This window comes from Anabrus simplex, chromosome 5 (assembly GCF_040414725.1).
Source record: "Anabrus simplex isolate iqAnaSimp1 chromosome 5, ASM4041472v1, whole genome shotgun sequence".
NCBI classification, from domain to species: domain Eukaryota; kingdom Metazoa; phylum Arthropoda; class Insecta; order Orthoptera; family Tettigoniidae; genus Anabrus; species Anabrus simplex.
In genome coordinates this window covers 353,188,510-353,212,895 of record NC_090269.1, presented here as the reverse complement: position 1 = coordinate 353,212,895, position 24,386 = coordinate 353,188,510, and the positions used below count along the sequence as shown (strand labels likewise).

The 24,386-nt window shown below is 43.6% G+C and overlaps 1 protein-coding gene across 1 annotated transcript in view; it reads left to right on the top strand.

The window, feature by feature from the left end:
• The first annotated feature begins 1,598 nt into the window (after positions 1-1,598).
• Positions 1,599-24,386, top strand: part of LOC136874902 (uncharacterized) — a 41,905-nt gene continuing 19,117 nt past the window's right edge. Inside the window, exon 1 of the mRNA XM_067148605.2 lies at positions 1,599-1,702. Coding sequence (XP_067004706.2) covers positions 1,676-1,702 — 27 coding nt within the window. The 5' untranslated portion in view covers positions 1,599-1,675. The remainder of the gene's footprint in view (positions 1,703-24,386) is intronic.

Below are 24,386 nucleotides of genomic sequence, written 5' to 3'. Positions count from 1 at the left end.
ACACACTATTTCTACATTAGATAATGTAAATTTTGACTGAAAGCATTTCTTGATATGTCTATTATTTTGGTAGGTGGGATCTCACCAAGAGGTATGAAAAAAAAGCTGTTAACCTCTATCTAATAAACACCTCAAAATATCATTTGAAAAGACAGTAATTATGCCCCAAGATCCAGCATCATTAAAACAAATAAGCATAAATAGTATTAGTCTTATATTTGAAGTACAATGAGCCACTGTTGTGAGGCTTTTGTTGGAATTTTCACCCTGTCAAGAATTCTGGCTGTAGTGATCTATGAATGGCATCACATATAATAGGAACAAATCCACTGATGTATTGTGAGCAATCCTAAATCTGTATGAGTCACCAATATCCAGAAACCTGTAGGCCTAAATAAATATATTTCCACTGTTGATTGTAGCACCTTCATATTATGAATTCAAATTGATGTACAAACAGTTTTCAGTCGTTTTCATCAATACGTTATTAGAATCCTGTAGAATGCAAAGAAATGTACCTGCCACTAATCTTTTATATGATATATTTTGCCACGGACATACAGTAGTTGTTTCGGAGGTGAACATCACTTCTGACTTTAAACCTAAAAAAATCGTTGTGAATATTGAATTTAACGATAGTATCAGCCTTTCCTCAGAACTTACACTTTTCCTGTAATTTGTTTGCCTGATGTTTATTAGTGACTTCATTTCTTCCTCTAATTCCTTATACCGTAATTATTGATGGGCATTCGGTACTAGTTCCTGAATTTTTCTTCGTCATTCCACAACGAAGGCACACTTTCGTGGAATTCTCCATGGTGCTTTATCTTGTCCACTGTGATCGTCTGGTTCTTTCCTTTCTCCTAATATATTCATAGGTTAGAATCATATTTCCACCCGAATTATCGCTTTCACAACACATTCTTTTTCTCTCGTGAATATGAATACGTCTGTAGCCTGTACGGTACTGGGCGGGTGTATCAGCTGTTTCTGTGCAGTCGATCCCTCTCGATCGATGAGCAGTGTGACAAGGTAAATGAATAGTCGTTAGTACTCGATGCCAGTTGGTCGCTCTTGATCGTTCGATGCCCTGTGTGACAGCGAGCTAAAGTTCTCACGTTGGATGTACTCCCTGAGCTCTGCTAGTGACCTAGATTCTCTGTCACGTGATAACGCGTCTCTTTCCGTCTCGCTCGAAGTTGGAGTGAGAAAACTTCGAGTACCAGCGCTCCTGCAATGCCTCGCTGCTAATTACCGACAACTAGAGTTGGGTCGCGCGAGCCAGCATACTGCAAATCGCATACCGGAGCGGGTGGATAAATCCTAACTTGGACAGTTTTTACTGCAGAATGACGCGGAAAACGGCATATTTCATCTCCTGGGTATCATGACATACAATAGGTGACGTTGTGAACGGTCACAGTACAAAGCATACGATCAGTACTCGTCATAGGTGCTTGACAGTCTACAGTAAATGTGACTAGGAATGAGGATACTGATGTAAGGAGGAAAGTTGCTGGCTTGAGGAACTATTGTATTCACCTTCTTCAGGACTTCCCCGAGTTGGGAGACTTGTGCATTCTTCTAGAAAGTGAAGGTCAACGTGGTACATTTTATGAGATGACTTCCTCCTTAGCGGGTATTATATTCAGACCATTCAAACGAGTAGAGTTCGATGAAGACAACAGTTCTCAACTACAAGGTAAGATTACTTAATCATTTGACCTGTTTCGTTGTATTAGGGGAGTTACCACCATCCATCAACTTACAATATCATGAGCATTATACTAAGGAGCAATCCAGTAGTTTAACACAACGGAATAGAATATTTTAATGGTCTCTGTGAAAAGAGTATTTCTTCAGATATAGGTTGTTTGGGGAAATGGAAATGGCGTACGGCTTTTAGTGCCGGGAGTGTCCGAGGGCATGTTCGGCTCGCCAGGTGCAGGTCTTTTGATTTAATGTCCGTAGGCGATCTGCACTTCGTGATGAGGATGAAATGATGATGAAGACGACACATACAATCAGCCCCGTGCCAGCCAATTATGTTTAAAATCTCCGACCCTGCCGGGAACCGAATCCGGTATCCCTGTAACCTAAGGCCAGCACTCGAACTACTTAGCCGTGGAACCGTACAGGTTATTTAGTAATTGTTGCTTTAAACTACAGATAAAAAATAATGGATATTGCAGCGTTATTTTGAATCATTGTATACTTTGTACGATGATTTGCTCGCACGCCTTCGCGACTCTGAATACTGCTACAGTTCTACCGTTTTACATAGAGTCCACATTACTGAAACGTAATAATCAACTTAAGAACTCTCACTAACCCTGACGATGATCCAATAATAGCTACTTTGGTTAGAGCCTGGCGATGAGGTCATCTAGCTACCTCATACTTGATTATGTGCAATCACGACATCTGGTCAAATGCACGCCTTAGTGTACAGACATTGATTGACCATCTTCTTCGCAGTGTTATGATCATCAAGAGAACATATTGTTCAACAATGTGAACACTTTAGCCTAAAACAAAAGTGGCGAAAGGAACACACAACGTGTAGGGAAAATGGACTACGAAACCGAACTGAGTGGTTCATTTGGTAGAACGCTGGTTTTCTAACCTAAATTAGTGGATTCGATCCAGGCTCAGTCGAGTGGTATTTGAAGGTGCTCAGGTACACCAGCCTCATGTCGGTAGACTTACTGGCACTTAAAATAAGCCTTACGGGACAAAATTCCGGCACCACGCCGTCTCTGAAAACCTTAAGATGCAGTTAGTGGAAAGTAAAGCGGTATTATTACTGTAGGTGCGCAGCAGATAGAGTATACCGTGTACTGTAGTCACTGAAGTTAGAGAGTAACCGCTTAATGCAGTCGAAACCATAGATTCGTACACTCCAAAATACTCAGAATGCAGGGAGGTACTGTACAGAATGCAATGACATGTGAAGTATCCGGCAACGAAGGTCTAACGAAATATCTTTTTTATGTTTTTCCGTTTTGATTTACGTCGCACCGACACTGATAGGTCTTATGACGACGATGGGATAGGAAAGGGCTAGTAGTAGGTATGAAACGACCTTAGCCTTAATTAAGGTACAGCCCCAGCATTTACCTGATGCGAAAGTGGGGAAACAACGGAAAACGATCTTCAGGGCTGCCGTGAGCGGGGTTCGAACCTGAATGCAAGCTGTTAGAAGAAAAATATTCATGGGATAATAATAATAATAATAATAATAATAATAATAATAATAATAATAATAATAATAATAATAATAATAATAATAATATCTTCCGCAGCCCATTTCCTTGTGTTAGCATGTAATTGAACACTTTTCACTTTTGACACAAAAAACTGAGCACCTGGAAGAATCAGCGACAAACTATGTATACTTTGTCATGTGCTACAGTTTTTCGTATGCGCGGCTCGGCGTATGTGCTCATGGGTTCACTGAACCCCTTATCAAATTTACATTGAAATTTTATATTTTAAGTTCAATATTATTATTCAGGATCGAGTAAAATTTAGATTCCTTTCCCCCTCCAATCTTTAAATACTTTGGATGGAAAACATTAACTGCGGGCCTACTTATTTCTTAGGTGCCTTGGTGAATTCTGCCTCTTCTCTGAACTTCTACGCAAGTGGCGAGAAATGGGCGTGTTAAGGGGACCGAAGACTGAAATTTCGTGATTTCCTGACAAAAATCGATTTTTGGAATTATTGTTAAACAATAACGCCAATCCTTCTATTATGAGAAATATTTCCGCTAGATTTAAAGGCCGCACGGACATTTTAATGGGCTGCCGTGTGGGTGTCTCTGCCACGCCCACCTCGTAATATCGCATATTTTCTCAGCATTTTGAGATTTTCGTTTGAATTTGGCTCCAAGGTTTGACAAATGACAGTGGTATTATGTCAGCGCTTTACGATGTTCCACTTCTTCAAAAAATAACAGAAACATTCAAAACTTCAGATGCCTTTTCCTCACCTTTCACTTTTTCAGTGCTTTGCTTCGTGCGAAAAGCTCCATGTGCTGCAATAATTGATATGAAACTTCCTGGAGTTATAGTAATATTTTCAACTAACAAAACAAACATACTAATAACGAATTTTGTTTGTTGATTGGCTGCAACGTTACATGCATTTGATTACTACAGAATATTATTTATATTTATAAATTAGCAAACTAGAAATTAAAACATTTCTACTCTGATACATATGTGAGGAGGCATACACATTTTAAATAAGTTATGCTTACGTATGTAAACACCGTTATCAAATTTTGAAGCCATAGAAACGAAAATTTCCCGCCTCTGTGGTGTAGTGGTTAGCATGATTAGCTGCCACCCCCGATGCCCGGATTCGATTCCCAGCTCTACCACGAACATTTGAAAAGTGGTACGATGTCTGGAACGGGATCCACTCAGTCTCGGGAGGTCAAATGAGTAGAGGGGGTTCGATTCCCTCCTCAGCCATCTTGGAAGTGGTTTTCCGTGGTTTTCCACTTCTCCTCCAGGTAAATGCCGGGATGGTACCTAACTTAAGACCACGGCCGCTTCATTCCCTCTTCCTTGCCTATCCCCAGTTCAGCATAGCGGATGAGGATGGTTTACTTCCCATACTTCCTATTAAAACAATAATCACCACCTCCACCACCACTCTAAAATAAGTAGAAAACAATGTTGCTAAGGCCAGTTTGGTGATTTTTTTTTTCCACATTTCCGTCAAGCATTCAGATTGCGATATGCTGTTATTAATAGCCTACTCTTTGTCTTTACCGATATCTGGTGAAGATTTACATCTCCTATTTTCAAAATACTCAGTATTTAGTACCGATAGTCAAGTAGCGATAGAATGGATTTAAGCATGCGAGTCGTGAGAAACGCTCCTGTAGAGCTTAGTAATAAATCATTAATAGGTCTGTTGGCCAGAGAATCTTGTTCCAGTTAATCGCCGTGTCATTATTCGATTCGAAGTTTTCCTACTCTCGAGAAAATCTGTCCACAACATAAGAACTGGCATGTTTTGCTCTACATGGGGGTCGTGACCGTTGGCTTCAAGCGACAGCCACAGGCAGTAGTGTAGCGGGAGCTTCCTGTATTCTTTACTCCCTGAACATGAAAGCATGGTACCAACTTGCGAAAATCAAAACTGAAAATTCAATTCGTGAACACAGAACCATTTGCTGGAATATTTATAAAACATGTCTCTGTCAATAAATCACGGTTCTTTTAAACAGTAACTTGGAAACAGAAGGTGTCGGTACTTCGTACCGTTGCGTACCGGCAGTAAACAAGCACTGGTTCTCACCGAGCAGAGTCACCGCGTTACGGCTATGGAGCCTATCTCTGCATTCGGAAAACGACTGGGTTCGAACCACACCGGTGGTTGTCCTGAGAATAGTTTTCTGTGATTTCCTATTTTCACTAAGCAAATGCCGGGTCAGTTCCTTAATCATAGGCCACAGACGATTCCTTCCATTTCCTTCCCTAATTTCGTTCATCAATGTTCATTTCATTAGCTAAACTGAGGTTGGCGACAGGAAGGGCATCTAGCCCTAACAAACATGCCATGTAATTACATCTCACCTCATTCCCGACCAGCCCCTGTAGATCGGGGCGGTAGAATAACACACACACGGTATCCCCTGCTGGTCTCAAGAGGTGAATATGAAGGGTCCTAGGGGATCTCAACTTGGCGAACCACAGGGCCTTTAGCTGAGACTTGGTTCTGCTTCCATTTACTTGTGCCAGGCTCCTCACTTTTATCTATCCTATCCGACCTCCCTTGGTCAACTCTTGTTCTTTTCCGACCTCGACATTATTAGAACATTCGTAGCCTAGGGAGTCTTTAATTTTTTTCGCTCTTCATGGCTCTTGTCTTTCTTTGGCAACCATCCTCTACATAACATTAATCAGAGAGAAAAAATGGAAGGTGTCAGACACTTCGAAAAATGAAGTTGTCGGACCCTTTCCATTTTCTCTCACTGATTAGTGTTGGATGGTTGCCCAGTTGTACTCCCTCTTAAAACAATAATCACCACCAGCACCAACACCAACACCACCATCCTATCCTACCTCTCTTGGTCAACTCTTGCTCTTTTCTGACCCCGACGGTATTTGAGCATTCGAGGCCAAGGGAGTCTTTCATTTTCACGCTCTTCATGGCGCTTGGTTTTATGTGGCCGATACCTTCATTTTCCGAAGTGTCGGACGCCTTCCATTTTTTCTCTCTGTTTAATGTTATGTATAGGTTGGTTGCCCAGTTGTACTTCCTCTTAAAACAATAATCACAATCACCACCACCACCACCACCACCATCCTATCCGACCTCTCTTGGTCAACTCTTGCTCTTTTTTGACTCCGACGGTATTTGAGCATTCGAGGCCTAGGGAGTCTTTCATTTTCACGCCCTTCGCTGCTCTTATACTTCTTCGGCCGATATCTTCATTTTTCGAAGTGTCGGATCCCTTCCATTTTTCTCCCCAATTAGTGTTATATAGAGGATGGTTGTTCAGTTGTACTTCCTCTTAAAACAATAAACACCACCACCTCATCCGCGAGGAACAGGACTAAGAGGTAGACATACACTTACTTCTCTTTCAAATGTATAGGCTAGTGTTATGCAAACTAAGCCCTTAGTCTTACGATGTCAGTGGCCTAAGAGCTCGCTCGCATTTTCCTTTGTATCATAAAACAAACCTACAAAGTACAAATGTTTCAACTTGAATAATTACTACATTATTCTTCAGTTGAATTGAGCAGGCGTTTCTGCATTTCGTCTGAAGTCTTCCAACTCAGCTTCAACTTGTCTTTCTCTCTCTCTCTCTCCATCTTCCGTAAATAATACTGTTAAAATTTTGAAATCGTGAGATACTGAATTAATACTGTGATAGTTTCACACTTAACAGCACTTTCTATCTTTCTTTCTTCTTGAAAGTTGAGCACGTTAAGCCCCTATAAACAGCCTTTTACTTTGTACTTTATTGCTTATGGCAACCTTTAAAGTAATTATTTACTTTTTGGTGCACAACGATTACAAAGCATTTTGTTCGGCACATTTTATACAAACGTCATGATGGAAACATTTAATTATGTACGTCCTTATATAAAATAATACATGTATTATACGGAATACCGTAGTTATGAAAGTGTAATGTACACCCCACCAGACTTGCGCTTATGATAACGTCTTGGGCTAGCGCCCATAGCATCTGTTTCTCATGCACGCAGAGTTGTCAGTCAGCTCGTGACTTTGACATGCCTGATCTACATGCAACGCATTACCACAGAAACACACAATAGTGAATGCATCCCTCGACATAGGGTTGCTGTCAGGAAGGGCAACCAACCGTAAAACTGGGCCGAATCAACGTCAAGTGTCGACCGAAATAAATTAGAAACGGGGCCTAGGAGAAGGAAATATCCGGTGTACGACGGAAGTGTACTAATCCTAAATTTACTATCGTAGTTCAATGCGTTAACTCACGATAGAATGGCCAGCTGGGCAGTTCAGGAATCTCCGGGGAGATTTCTAACGCTAACAGCAGTTATTCCAATAGTGTTTCCCAATCTCCCCGCACACCATAGTCTACTGCACGGAGAATAGGACTACTCTGATTCCAATTATCGCAGCACTATCCCAACCCATGAGCTAAAATATAATCACACATCCAAAAATAACTCTGGTTATCAACAGTTCATACTACTCTTAAATGCTCAAACTCGATAACTAAAAGACTGCCTAGCTGAGGCAGTAAAGCCGTGTTCGGTTCGCCTGGAAGAACGTGGGTTCGATTCGCCGTCAGGAAGCCGAAAATTTTAAGAAACGACATCTTTCCTTCTTGAGAGGCACATTGCCTATTAGGTTAATTCCAGGTGGTGGTGGTGGTGGTGATTATTGTTTTAAGAGGAAGTACAACTAGGCAACCATCCTCTATATTAAACACTAATCAGAGGGAAAATATGGAAGGGGTCCGAAACTTCGAAAAATGAAGATATCGCCCAAAGGAAGACAAGGGCCACGAAGGGCGTGAAAATGAAAGACTCCCTAGCCCTCGCAAACCTAATAGCGTCGGGTCGGAAAAGAACAAGAGTTGACCAAGAGAGGTCGGATAGGATAGATGAAAGTGAGGAGCCTGGCACAAGTAAGTGGAAGCAATGCCAGGACTCAGCTAATGGCCCCGTGGTTGCCAACCCATGCTCCAAAGTTCAGAGCCCCTTGGGCCCCTTTTAGTCGCCTCTTACGACAGGCAGGGGATACCGTGGGTGTTATTCTACTGCCCCCACCCACAGGGGGGGTTAATTCCAGGGGGGAGACAGACGTGGCCTAGAGTAGAGCTAACCACTCTATCTCATTTAGTGCAGAGGTAACAGACTGTGGAAGTCTTTACAAAAAGAAATGAATAAAACAACTAATGCGATTGTTGGTTTAATTATTTTATTTATTTATTAATGCCTTTGAAAGTGGGACAGTTAGGATTCCTGTCCCTCTCTTACACTTAGGCCAAATCACATTCTTGATTACACCGAGCAAGTGGCTGCGTTGTTTGGGTCACGTAGCTGTGTCAGCTTGAATTCGAGAGAAAGTGAGTTCAAACCCCACTGTCGGAAGCCGTGAAGATGCTGGGGATGTCCCTCAATTAAGGCCACGGCTCTTCCCTCTCACTCCTGACCCTTTCCTACCCTATCGTCGCCATAGGACCTATCTGTGTCAGTGCAACGTAAAGCAAATTGTAAATAATAATAATAATAATAATAATAATAATAATAATAATAATAATAATAATAATAATAATAATAATAATAATAACCATCAGCTGTAGACTCATGTCCAGAAGATCTCTGATGTCATACGGAGAAGGAGTATTGCATTTTATGGCCACTTGCTAAGAATGAAACCCACCTGATTATCAAACAATTCCTTTACCTGTTTTAAAGATAAGAAGTTCCAGCCAACTTGTTCAAGGAGGTGGAAAAGGACGTACAGGAGGTGGGGATCACTTATGAAGATATACAAGAATGAAATCCACTCAGGAGGAAACCAAAAGACCACCAGAGTTTTCAAGAAAGGCGAAAGTTGAAGACGGGAGAGACGAGGACGGAGGAAAGGAAAGAACACTGGGCAAAGATCAAAGCCCAGGGAAGACAGTTGAAATAATGTGGTCCTTAGTAAGCCGATACGAACAAATATAATAATCATAATGATAGTCCGCCTCTGTGGTGTACTGGTTAGCATGATTAGCGTTCACTCCAGGAGACCCGGGTTCGATTCCCGGCTCTGGCACAAAATTTGAAAAGTGGAACGGGGTTGACTCAGCCTCGGGAGGTAAAGTGAGCAGAGGGAGGTTCGATTCCCACCTCAGCCATCCTCGAGGTGGTTTTCCGTGGTTTCCCACTTCTCCTGTAGGCAAATACCGGGATGGTACCTATCTTAAGGCCACGGCCGCTTTCTTCCCTCTTCCTTGTCTATCCCTCCCATTGTTCCCATCCCTCCTACAAGGCCCCTGTTCAGTATAGCAGGTGAGGCTGCCTGGATGAGGTACTGGTTTTCCCCCCAGTTGAATTCGACGACCCAAAGTCTCACGCTCCAGGACACTACCCTTAAGGCGGTAGAGGTGGGATCCCTCGCTGAGTCCTAGGGAAAAGCCAACCTTGGTTGGTAAACAGAATAAGAAAGAATTAATAATAATAATAATAATAATAATAATAATAATAATAATAATAATAATAATAATAATAATAATACTTGAGATAGTGGGCTTAAACCTCACTGTCGGCAGCTCTGAAAATGGTTTTCTACGGTTTCCCATTTCCACACCAGGCAAATGCTGGGCTGTAGGCCTACCTTAATTAAGGCCAGCGCGCTTCCCTCTCACTCCTAACCCTATCCAATCGTCGCCATAAGACCTATCTGTGTCAGAGCGACATAGAACAAATTGTAAATTGTGAAAAGAAAAAAAAACATTATAGGTTGGATTGTCTTATTCTAACAAGTTAGTAAACTGACGATTATGTTGGTTCCGCTAAGTACCCTTACGGTTTACGTAGACGTTGAGGTGCCGGAATTTGTCTTACAGGAGTTTTTTAATGTGTTGGTAAATCCATTGACACGTAGCTGCCGTATTTGAACACCTGACTGAGCCGGGATCAAACTCACCAGCTTGCGCTTAAAAGGCCAGCGTTTAAACCACCTGTGACGCTCACCCTGGAGAGGGGAAGGAAGAGAAGTACTTAGAACTGTCAACGACATTCATAGCGTGTCCGCATGTAAGTTGAAAACGTGATTAAAACATCGTGATTTTAATGACCGTGGCCATCGCATGAGGTCAGTGTTGGCTGGTGATGACGTGAGAGAGCTTTTATGGACTACAAAGAGCGTAGAATACTTAAGGACGAGGAATGAATTGCACTTACTCTTCAAAAGTGAGATTTTAACTTTCCTGGATGGACGGCATAGACAATGTTACCTAGTGCAATTGCATCATTGTTACTTCATCAAGAATTTCTCAGAATTATTATGTTGTTATGTCTGTTATTATTTCTTAATGGATGTGGTGTTTTTGCACCACTCGCTTCGCTCAAGTCAGAACACAATGGAGCTTTCACTGACGTGTGTTTCATTAGCTGCTTCGGTAGATCAGTGGTTAATGCTCTTAATTCGAAATTCGATGGTTTGATCCTGGCTGAGATAGGTAGTCAATTAATGGAGGCAGTCTAAAATTGTGTCACTCTATAGTCTATACCATTGTTGTTGATAAATAAATAAATAAATACATAAATTAAATACATTAAATCTCCTGGCATTATCGGCCCCGAGGGTTCATTGGCCTACTAGGCGACCGCTACTAAGCCCAAAGGCCTACATATTATGAGGTGCCGTATGGTGGTGGTGGTGGTAATTATTGTTTAAAAAGGAAGTACAACTAGACAACTATCATCTATGTCAGTGGTATACTAAGATTTTGGTTGGCGTAAGCCCCAAAATCCAATCGTTTTACGTTCGTACCCCGGAAGTACGAGTATATTGCGACTGTATCAGAAATAAAAAATGATTGTTGCTGGATGCCAACTAATAATAATAATAATATCAATAATAATAATAATAATAATAATAATAATAATAATAATAATAATAATAATAATAATAATAATAATAATAATAATAATAATAATCTTTCTTAGCTTATCCCTCTTGCTCAGAGTCCCTGCACGAACTAAGGAATCAAAGATTTTTTCGGGGGGGGGGGGGCGAAGCCCGCTCCCCTCGCGTGACCAACGACTCAATCTACATGGCCTCCGACATGGTATTATTTCTAAGAAGAAGAAAGAGATAGCAGGGAGGAGTGGGAAGTGATACAAGGAGTATCTGCCTGTTTCCATGTCAGACACGCTACCAGGCGATATTGTGTTAGGTATATGGTATTGAAGTATGGTATTGAAGGGTCAGGGAAAAACCACATAGGCAGAAAGAAGAAAGAGCCTACATGTAAAACCTGACATCTTTTGATAGCACATGCAAGGATGTGGGCTGGAAAAAGACCAGAGGTTGTGTTAGTTAAGAACAGGTAACATGCACAAAACATAAACCAATTCCTTGCCATTCCATCGCCTGGGGATCAGTCCGTCTGGGCACTGCTGTGACTAGCGCGGTCCTTGCCGGCTGCGGAGCTATGCGTCAAGTACCACTAGGGCCTGTCGCACGGCTCCACCTCCTTGGGGTACCTCGTACCCAGTCTCCGATCCCGGAGAATGAGGCCAAGCCCGCCGAAGCGGGGGCCTCCTGGAAGGGGTTGGGTCATGGCGCCGGGCCTCCTTCCTCTCTGCCCGCGCCATGGCCCGGTAGACAGGGCAACTGCGGTGGGAGCCCGGGTGGCCCCCCCCGCACAGTTGGCGAACACCGGCGCGTCTCTAAGTGCTGCGCAGGCCGTGTAGTGGTGATCACCACCACAGCGGTTGCACCTCACCTCAAGCCCACAGCTGACCTGACGGTGGCCCCACCTCAGACAGCGGAAACACTGCAAGAGCTGCTGAGGGGGACGTTTTACTCTCATCTGACTGCCGCTGCCCGCTGAGGTCCTCTCCTGATTGGCTCCTCGGTCGACTGCGGTCCTGGGAGCAGTCCTGGGTTGCGGCTTGGCGGTCCTCTCCTGGTGAGCCAGCGTCGCCTTCTGCTTCCTGGTGCGGCGTCGTCTTCTTCTTCTTCTTCTTCTTCTTCTTCCCGGGGGTTGCTTCTCGGCAGGGGAAAAGGCCTCTTCCTGGTGGTCCTGCTCCCGGCCTGGTGACCCCAGGGTCGTTGGTGGCTCCGCTGCGTCGCCATCTTCTTCTTTCTCCTGGCTGGCGGCGGCGGCGGCGTCGGTCGGTCCCAGGGGTTGCTTCTCGGCTGGGGAAGAGGCTTCGTCTTGGTGGCCCTCCTCCCGGCCTGGTGACCCCGGGGTAGCTGGTGGCTCCGCTGCGTCGCCTTCTTCTTCTTTCTCCTGGCTGGCGGCGGCGGTGGCGTCGGTCGGTGCTGACACTCGACTGCGTTCCCTGTCTTGGGGGGTGCACATCGAGGTCTGCAACTCGACAGACGTGCAGGCAGGCTGGACCTGGGCAGCAGTCTCAGTACGCCAGGGGGCGTCCTTCTCCACCGCTGTGCTGCTTTCCACCATCACGGGCGCGTTCCTGGTTTGCGCCCGGGTAACAGGCCCTTCCTGGCAGGCCTGCGTCTGCGACCACTTCACCCTGGTTGGCGCCTTGTTGGTCTGCGTGTACTTCGTTAAGGACCGCTTTCCAACTGGGGTCGCACCGTCGCGGCGCTCGAGAGCGTCGCCGTCGTCCTCGGTCATTGGCTCCGTCTGCGAGGCTGCCTCCTGGTAGCCCGAGACGTCCAGGTGCTCCCTGAGTCCTGGTAGCCGGGCAACCTGGAACTGCTGGGACGCCTGCTCCTCGTAGTTCCGGAAGCAGTCTGCGTCCCTGGGGCGGAGGATGACCGCCCAGCCAGGTATTACATCGCTGATGGTCTCGTAGAACACCTCTCCGATGGACGAAGCGATGCGCTCGATGGTAAGGGTCAGGTAGACCGTCTTCTGGCAGGCGGGCTCCCCCCACCGGTTGAACACTACCAGCGCCGGAAGTCTGACGTCGGGGGCAGTCTCTGGGCTGAGCGCCGCTTGAGAGGCCTCAACAGCTCCCTTGTAGTCGAAGTTGTTCGGTAGTTCTTTGCCGATCAGTTCCTACATCCTGGTCCTCCTGTAACAGAAGGTAAGAGAGCAAGGAATCAAAGAGTTGTGGCCGGGGATTTAAGGAGGCATGCTCTTCTTGACACCATGACATTCTCAACTGAAAACCCCACCGCAGCAACACTAGGCATCAAACTATGGTCGGTGAGATGACAGACAAGCAGCTAATCCCAATAATAATGTATTGTATATATACGTTATCACCGCTAGGCAAAGGAAATCCCGTAAATCCTTCTGAATAAAGTTTACAGAAGAAGTCTAAAACTGAGCAGTCAGCAATGGCCGGAGAATTGTTTCTGGCATTTTCATTGCTTAACGATAGCCCAGTAATTGGACCATTCTGTTCCGTTCTCAGGCAACGCGGCAAGCCTTCACTAGATAGTAGGAGAAATGTGGTTTTCTCTTGACTGGAATTACAAAGTTTTCATTGCCTAGCAACGATATATATGTGAGTAGGCCTATAATTAATGCAACAATTACTACTGTACTATATACACTGCTACTGGGTAAAAAAGGAATGAAGGACCAGGTTTCGAAACAAAAATTAAGAAAATAGCAATGCAGCATAAGTAAGCATTTTCATATACTACACCTGTCCCGGGCTCGACAGAGTGCTGAATATATACATTAACCTCACAAATAAATATTTGGATAGCAATCTTGTGGGTGAAGGACTTCGGAAATCAAACCCGGTCATCGAAGTCCCGTACTCCCTTATTTCAACTGGCACAACGGCTACGCTCAAGAGCATACGGGTCGATGGTTCTGTTCGTTAAATAAAAGTGGGCACTTGATCTAAATATATTGAAAGTAGGATCTATTGCGCCCGTTTTTAATACGAGCTCATTGAAAGCGTATCCTGGCATCAATTATATTTATTCTCTAAAGAACGGACAAGGAAATAAATCTTATACAGCGAACAGAGAAAGAACCCTGGGTTGACGTGCAAGTGTTTTCGACGAGAGGTTAAAATGCCAACCGGGCCATAAATTCTCCCGAGGACTGACCGGAAAGAACAACAGGCGGGTTGGGAGCGAGGAAAGACAATTGACCAGGAGGAAACAATACATTCGATATCCAGCTTCACGGTTAAAAGTAGTGTGACGGAAGTGTCGTAAAAACAGTTGAAAAGTAACGCAATTGAGCCCAAGTGATACATTCACAACAGATCTGAACTAACGTCAAAAATACAAAGCGGAGGCCTAGAAAATATGACCAAGCTCGTACAATAGTAGAAAGTCTAACCCTAGCCCGCACAAACAGGGGAAGAATCGAATTCAGTGCAAGGAATCACAACGAACCAGCCAATGAGGAAAAGCGTCATGTAAATTATCCCTGTAGGATTGGTTAAAGGCAAGAGAAACAAAAATGAAGAATAAACTGGAGGGAGAAAACCGAGTTGATAAATTTAGCCGCGCAGAACCTGGAAAGGCACTCTTTAATCCTTAGTGGTATCGTCTTCGCAGTGGTAGTCCTATCGACATCAGAATTCTTTGTACTATCGGTCTTAGCATCATTCGTCGAACAGTTTATTTCTCGTTCATAGATTGTCAGACTCTTGTACTTGTGAATCGGCACGCGAGTTCGTGTTACTTTGAACGTCTCACGGGTACACTCTACCTATTGACTGGTGACGTTCGTATTTACAGACAGATGCATGGAGACACTGTTATATCGTATTAATATTTAGATATCACTTTACCTCGTGTCAGAGAGTTGTCTAGGCACTCTGAACCAAAGTTCGGGAACGCAGTTATCTGAACTTATAAGAAAATAATAACCAGAGAAACAGTTATTTTTAATCAGTGTTATCATTTTACAATCGAGTCCATTGGAACATGCGCGACGGTGGAAGGCTATTGTTCACCGCATAAAGTGACTAACGGGGCTTGACCGACGTCGAAGTCCAAATCGTGTCCCGGAAATACAGAACAGTGTTAATTGGCAGTGCGGGAAATGTTCAGTCGGGCGACCGCGGCGCGAACGAGAGGGGAGACCCATGAACTGTGAGCAGAGGGAGAGATAGACAATGTTAGCACCTACATTTAATACCATTACAAATTCTAGGATACTATAGTAGCCACACGAAGTCAGGAGCTCAGTTACACATAGCTCATAAAGTGACCGTAATTTTATAGTGTCACTAGGCTACCGACAAGACAGCAGTGCACGAGATATTCCGGAGACGCAGCCTCAGGAGCAACCTATTCAGGACGAGGGCGCGACAATGAAGAACAGCAGCTGGACCACAGGGAAGACGGAACTGAGATCTGGACATCCTACGCCCACTACAATGATGGCTTAAACAGGATGGGGCCGTCCGATCCGAAGCAAGGAGTGACCTGAAGGCTGAGTAGCAAACATACCATTTTAATCATGTAGCACTTTACGCAGATATTTAGAGGGATTTGTAAATAGTAGTTTTAATTTGTAGAATATTGTATTTATAAAGAGGCAATAGCCAGTAACGTAAGAGTAAAAGCTAGAAGTGGTAAATGAATCGACCCATTTCATCACATTTCATCTTGTTTTGTGAGGGAACTTAACGCAAGAATGCATGTCATTTGGAAATAAAATGTAAATAAGGGGCAAATCAATGTGGAAAATTACATTTCACTCAGTGACAGTTTTGCTTTCTTAATAAACGCGCAGACAAGCCTCAAATATAATGTCAGGCCTAGTGTAATCTTGTAGTATGCATGCTTTGAAACGAATGGGGACATGCGTGGATATGTGTGATTTTCTATGTATGCTAGAGAATGAAAGTGAGTGTTACATGCATGTTGTCAATTCGTCGATCATAATTAAGAGGAGAATCATCGAGAGAATTCAAAGTGTTAAATTAAATTAGTGAAATGTTCGGCCGTCAGATGTGTGTTGAGGAGTGTTAAATTCAGGAATGAACCAGGTAGTAAGATGTAAATTCAAGGAACAATTCCTGTTGTCGTAGGAAAAATTCATATTTACAGGTCTTCGTATTAATAGAATGGTCTAACTAAACGTGGATAGAGTCTTCATTGTAATGACACGATAGTCTTGTGGAATCAGATTATAGTGTACAGACAGGCCTTGGGAAGGTAATAGTAAGATTGAGAAGTGTAATTCCTCAAGATATAGAGATTAGGGAGCGTGTGTGATCTCCCAGTGTGTAAATTGCCGCCAGGGCTAGTGTGGTCGGGCGAAGCGAAGTAGTTAATACCCCAGGGATTGTCATAAACGAAGGCCCATGCGCATTCATCACCCACAGTTTTATTTGATGAGTTAGACAGTGCTTTCGGTAAGTGTCCTGGGAAGGGCATATGTAAGGTTCATTTCAGAGATAGTCATCGTTGGTATGAATGACACGCGAACAGTGTTCATGGCTGAATGTTAATATTATGTATTTTGGTTTGTATGTGAGACTGACATTATGTTTAGTGGTGTTGTGAGTGCGTCATGTGTTTAATTTATGTTGTAAATAATGTGTGTCCGTGGTAAATTGAAATCCACGTGAGGGATGATATAAGTGATTTGATAATATTGTTTGTGCATAAGTAATTGATTATTGCGATTCATTTTACCAAGCTTTAGAGTTAGCGTTAGTCATCCCTTAAATATTTACGTAGAGGTCGGATAGGATTTCACCACAATGTTTTGTGGGCATGAAAATTAGCTACTCACGCCATTCAACGAGAAATAAAATACAAGCACAGTTTCCGTTTTGCGTCAACATTAAAGAATTAAATCCACGAGTGTAATATGGTATATTCGTGTTCATTATATATAGGACTTTGGACGTTTATATACGCAATGAGTTTCACAGTTATTGAATCCAGGGATGTTTAATTTGTTTTGTTTAATTTGCCTTGCTATTTATGTGTTTATTTTGAATAAATTAGGACCTGTTTTAAATCAACTGTTGCCCATTATTCAGTAGATAGCTTCACCCATTATACAATGTCTGTTTATCGCAGTATATGTTCCCAAAATCTGAAATAGCGGTGTGAGTTCGAATTTTTCATGGAGGGTTAGGACCGGACACGCCTGAGTGGCTGGCTAGTTAGGGCATCACCAGATTTTGGTGGCTATATGGGGACACTATAATAAGGGGAATACGCTAATCTACTAAATGACAAGAATGGATTGTTCCCAATTCAAAAATACAATTTTAATCACTGAGAGAATCACATGCAAATATTTACGTACACGAGAAACGCCATATTATCAGCTGTGTGGCATTTAAAAATACTGAACTTTATCGTATGGGTATGCTGTATGTTGTATGTTGGGTATTCAGCCCGAAGGCTGGTTTGTTCCTCCACAGTTCTGCCAACAGCTGTCAAGATAGCCTAGGCGTCATTGAAGAGGCGTACTACGGAAATGAGGAGTAAGGTAGTTTCCCGTTGCTTTCCTCACTGAGCCAGAAGTTGCTATTACATATCAGTCTGCCAAGCTCACTGAAATGCATGCACCAACTGACCCTATGAGTGATATTCTCACACCATTCATAACAGGAACTGGCTGCATAAGGGATGGTATTACTGGCATCGCTTATACCTCAGTCACCTTCATATTGTCAATGCCAAGGATGAGGCTGAGACAGGTCAATGAAAGTAACAAATTTATTCTAGCCCATACCAGAAGACATAGTGCACTGTAAGCCCTACATCTCGCCAGCAAAATCATATGGGTAATGCCGTTAAATCTATTATCAGTCTTGGTCACTTCTTAATCATTGTGGCATTCCCATACCACTCATTAACTCTGCGCATATACATTTCCATTATTAATTAATAGGGATCTGTTCCTCTACCTTAATAATGATACTCGTGGGTATCCACTATATTATTACATAACAACACAAATATTAAATGAAAGGGATGGCATTCTCGTGAGAAAAACAATAATATTTTTTACAGTGTCGTCGTGTTCTGACACAACGATAAAGACCATTCCCGCATATTCTTTCTATTATGAAAAATCATGTCGTCGCTTGTCACTAATAAAATCTACATTGTATGTATGTTGGGTATTCAGCCCGAAGGCTGGTTTTGATCCTCCACAGTTCCGCTGAAAGCTATCAACAGATAGCCCGGCGTCCCTGAAGAAGCGTACTAGGGAAATGAGGAGTGAGGTAATTTCCCGTTGCTTTCCTCACCGAACCAGTAGTTGCTACTGCATATCAGCCTGCCAAGCCCACTGAAATGCATGCACCAACTGACCCTATGAGCGATATTTTCACACCATTCAGAACAGGGACTGGCTGCACATTATCACATTAATTACTCATCACACTATCAAATATACGCGTTCCTCCGGGGTAATAACTTATTCTAATATTCACAAAGCCGACATACGATGTTGGATATCCTGTAACTTACCAGAAACCAACATACGCTGATACAATGCATAAAACATAAGCACACATAAAAATGAAGCATTAACCTGTAAACACATAAATACAATATATAATCCAGACACGTTAATGCTTTCTGAGTATCTGTGACCTCTTTCAGGTCTCCTGGTGTCGATCCATGGACGTCGATACCAATCAGGCATCGAACCATGCTAGCTTGGCTTCCAGGTGCTCTCTGAAAATCCCTACTATGATCTTATTTAAATATATAAATTGGAGGAATGTAATTCACCTACCGGATCGTGAAACGTACAGCACTGATGGTAACAAATTATTGACACGTGAGCATTCACTACAGTGTGAAATGGGAAAAGCATCTTATGTAGTTTCTGCGAGAGGTTGACCGAATTTAACGGGACCCGCAACTAGGGTCTGGAGTTCACCCCTCTTGTCATTCATTCTAAAGGCCATAAATCTCTCTCTCTCTCTGAGAACAGCATTGGCTTACGCCAGCTGAGTAATCGCTTCGAGTTTCACCCAGATACAAACACGTAATTCTAATTCAATTATCTCATACTCTCCGGGCATGTGGCCATTTATGGATACCTTCAAATGCAATTTCGTCTCAATGCCTCCACCACACTAAGTATTGCTTCACTTCATCATCATATTATTATCAAATCTGTCGCCTTGAACATTTTGAAATATACGTTTTCAAGCTTCATTTTCACACACATGTACCTCAAATCCATGTTATTTACACATTGAGAAGATCCTAATTGGCAGGGATTTAACATATCACTCATTCGCGTAGCTATCTAAGGTCATGGTTCGCACCTCGAGTCAACTTTCCTCTCTCCAGTCGCCAGCATCCTAAAGACTAAAAAAGGAAAGTAACTGTATGCATGCATTAAAGGCGTGAAGCATCTGAATAATCTATATTTGAAAAATTGAGAAGATCCATATCAGCTGATTGAAATTGGAATGGATTATGAAGTCTGCTGAATTATCTAAATTCACCCTTAGGAGTGCTAAGAAACTGTATGGCCTTATATACTACTTCATGCAAAATCCACGGAATAATTTTGTGATTAACCAATAATCACAGAAGACAAAAATATTAAAATTACTAAAGAAACTTTACCCCATTGAAATATGCATATTGCGTCACCTACACGTTATAATGAATACCAAAATGCATGCTGATAGATTCTATTTACAAAGTTAATTTTACATATTAATGCGACACGACTGATTTTCACGCCAAGAATATTACGGGAATGTTTTTAATGCTATTTTTTCGGGGTGTCGACCCATGTGGATCTTTTGCCCCTACGGGCACCATATTGTATGAACCTGCGTGTAATTGGCATGGCGGTAGTGTGGAAGGTTGTGTGTGAGGAAAGGAAGATTAAGGACGTCACGAACAGCCAGTACCCAGGCCAGGGATATTAAACATTACAATAAAAACTCTGACCCGGGAGGGAATCGAACCCGGGGCCGCCAAGTGACACGTGGACGCGCTGCCCCTACACAACGGCGCCGGACTTACGGGAATGTACTTATCACTTGCTGTGTGTAACCTACTGTCATCTAGGTGTACCCATATGGACTTAGTTATCCATAACTGGCATCTCGCTAGCAGGAAGTCCTAGGTTCATCTCCTTTGGGGTTGGATCCATGGTGTCTTGATCTGCTATCTCCTACTGTTGGAAGTTCTGTGCTGTCTTCAAACAGGAATTTCGCAGGCACACAGGCGCGTTCTTGTAGTGTTCAATCCTGGGTTCGACGAGCACTCACACACATGCGAACAGATTAGGAATCGGTTATTTGAAGCACTGTTTGTATGTCTTCGAACAACATGACATTACTATATTCGCTCATAGACTCGAATGGACTATCCAAGTAGCGGTTACTGTCCTTGAAGATCGCTACTAGACTCCCGTTCGTTAAAGAGAGATATCTTTATTGGCTTTATTTGTTCCTACGGGAGCGTCACTGTTCATTTATGGAGCACTTCCTGGCTTATCTGACAATGTTTACTTGTTAGGCTGATTGTCTTCTACAACTGCACATACCTTGATCACAGTACAATAACTACTGATTCTCTATAGTCAATAACTCACTTCGTCATGATGATTTTTGTAATATCACCAGTTCATTCTAAACCTATTCATTTTAGTTTGCACTAATATTGCTTGTCCGCATTCCCTTAACGTATACTGGGATTAGTATTTCATATATCCACTCACAACAACTATCACTTCACATAAGGAAAATATAAGTGCGCTATGAATGCTGACATGTAGTAGACCTCTGTCTAATATATCGAAAACACTGAGTAACTAAGGGTTGTCCCGGTGTCCTTATATAGAATATACGGATCGTCAACTATGGAGAGGGTAAACTCCGCCCCATGGGAAAATCGCTCCGCTAATAATTGTCTCACAGAGTCGTATAGATAATCATTTTGTAGATCTTGACATCCTCTATTTACTGATCTACTTTCATTTAAATCGCATCGCAGGTTTCCTGGTAATCTCTCAAGTGTCCTCTTGCATTTCAGCGTACGAAGAGGTGGGAGATGGGGACTCTCCTATCTCGGTCAAGATAAGTGCTAGAGACAGATGGTTCCCATCAGCGTAGATCTGTCTCAAGTGCGTCATTAAGAATGCGCTCCATAAGTACTTCATCTTCTTACGTTAACAAATATTGTAAATTATGCAGAGTTCATTGAGTCCTTACTTGTAAATTTCTTAGGCTTGTAACCTATTATTATTATTATTATTATTATTATTATTATTATTATTATTATTATTATTATTATTATTATTACTTGACGCGCGAAATTTGTGGGTTGGTATCCAAGAATATGCAGGGAATTCGGTGAGAATATCCAGTTCTCAAGTTAGAACCCTGTAAAGTTAACTCTGCCTCCTAACATAAGCAGTACTTGAGCGTGGCGTCCTACTTCGCGCTCGCTTGCACGATAGAAAGCGTAGTTTCAAGGTCTCGCTGTAGTAAGAGCTCCCCTCTCGGTACGCGCAATTACAGTAGAGCTTCAACCTTCGAGCTCGTGCAGCATCGCTCGTATCCTGGACCGGGCATAAAATTCTTGTTACAACCAAATATTTCGTACAATGATGCGAAAAACGGCACATATGTCTTGCTGGACATCATGACATACCTATTAGCAAGGTATTGAAAGGTTACAATACCTAGTTAATGGGAGGTACAAACTGACACATATTTTAGAGTGAATAGTTCGGAAAGCGGACTCTGTAAGTTAGTGGTAGAGAAAAATAAATCAAAACAATATTTTATTGAAAATGAGCAGACTCAACTCATTTCTGAACTTCTGCGATTAATTTGCGTACCCCTAGTGCTACGCGTACCACAATTTGAATACCACTGATCTACATAACAGTAATCAGAGAGAAAAAATGGAATTGGTTCGACACTTCGAAAAATGGAAGGTGTCGGCCAAAGAAAGACAAGGGGCACGAAGGGCGTGAAAATGAAAGAGTCCCTCAGCACGACGAATATTCTCGGCCGTCATTCTAGGCATTCGAGACAGGGGTCGCTATCGCACCGTCAATGTTCCTCCACACATCGCCGAATAAACTCTTGCGAATATTCGCCGATTCCACTCGCACTAATGTTCGTTGAATATTTGAAGGCGTGCGCACCACTTGCTTGTCATACGAGATCAAGTGAAGATGGAAGAAATACAAGTTGCTGGCGTGGCGTGCTGCTTTATTATTGGCGTATGTAATAATCCTTGATTTACCATCGCCAAAGGGTTCGAAAACCAAGACGAAACAGAAGATGGTTGAGGGAGTCTTTCTTATTATGTATTTAATCCGTTTAATCTCCAGGGTTGGTTCTCCCCCCAGATTCAGGAAGGAATCCCCACATTCACCGCTTCAAAGGCAGTGTCTTGGAGCGTGAGTCGGGGATACAACTGGGTGGAGGACCAGTACCTCGTCCAGGCGGCTCACCAGCGAAGATGAACAAGGCCCTTATGTGCGGGATGGGAAAATCGGAAGGGTTAAACAAGGAGGAGGGGAGGAAGCGGCCGTGCCCGTAAGTTAGGTACCATCCCAGCATTTTCCTGGAGGAGAAGTGCGAAACGACGGAAAACCACTTCGATTTATCGCTGAGGTGGTAATCGAACCCCCTCTACTCAGTTGATCTCCCGAGGCAGAGTGGACCCCGTTCGAGCCCTCGTACCACTTTTCAAATTTCGTGACAGAGCCGGGAATCGAACCTGGGTCTCCAGGTGTGGCCCCTAATCGCACTACCCACTACACGACAGCTCAATAAATCTATAATATTTAAAATAATAGTTTTGTCTATACATTGCCCAGAATTTAAAAATAATGGTATACTGTATATGAATCGGTCGTGTCCACGGTAAGAAGGAAATGCACTTTTTAATATTCCGTCGTATCTGTCTGTCTGTCTGTATGCACATCTCGGGAAAATGGCTGAAGAGAATTTCATGAAAATAGGGTTTTAAAGTCAGGGAATAAGGCATTACAATCTAGGGTATAGTAATTGTACATTGACTGAGCAAATGTCATGGGATAGCGGAGCACTGATGCGCAGGTGTGTTGTCTGCGCACCACACGCCCCCTGTGCCAGCGGCAGTTGTATAGGAAACCTTGTGAGCAGTGGCTGTGCATGTGACAGGTGTAACATGGAACGTCGTCGTGAGCTGACACCGTTCGAACGGGGTATGGTGGTCAGTGCCCGACGGATGGGAAGTGCGATTTCGGAAGTGGTGCGGCAATTCGGCTTCACACGATCAACCGTGTTCAGGGTGTATCGTGAATGGTTGAATGCGGGTGTCACCGTCCACAACAGACGAACGACCGGCAGTCCAGCCACCCTTGATGACCGTGACCGGCGACATATGAGACGGATTGTCAATAGTGACAGAAGGGCAACCGTGCAACAAATCACGGCTCAATTCAACACAGGCCGTGCTAGACACGTCTCCCAGTGGTCAATCCGTAGGAAAATATGTTCTATGGTGTATGGGAACCGGCGCAGCACACGGGTGCCACTGTTAACCCAACGTCATCGGGCACAACGACGCGCATTTGTTGCCAGTCACCAGGGATGGACACTGGAACAATGGCGTAACGTGATATGGTCGAACGAATCACGATTTCAACTGCACCACGCCGATGGGAGGCACCGTGTATGGCGCAGACCACATGAAGCGATGGATCCCGCATGCCTCGAATGTGTGGTCTAGGGCGCTGGTGTCTCTGTTATGGTCTGGGGTGCATTTTCCTGGTATGGCATGGGCCCCCTAGTTGTTCTGGAAGAGACTTTGAATGGTACGCGGTATGTTGAGCTGCTCGGAGACCATCTCCACCCAATTTTTGGCCTTCTAGCTCCCAGCCGGTTCTGCGGTGTTTCAAGATGATAACGCGCCGCCACAACGCTCCCACGTCGCCCAGGTATGGTTCCAGGAAAATGCAGCGGAGGTCCAACGACTGCCATGGCAACCCAGGAGCCCCGAGATGAACCCTATCGAGCATATCTGGGATGTCCTGGAACGTAGGCTCCGTGCCATGGATCCTGCACCCACGAACAGACCAGCATTGGCGGCCGTTCTGCAAACGATTTGGTGTCAGCTGCCTCCAGAGGACTTCCAGGGACTTGTCGACTTACTTCCACGGCGTCTCACTACAGTTCGCAGGGCCAGAGGAGGCCCCACACGCTATTAGGGTTCTATCCCATGACATTTGCTAAGTCAGTGTAGTCACGCTGAGTGAAATGGTAGTTTACGGGAAGGCTTGAAATGTAATT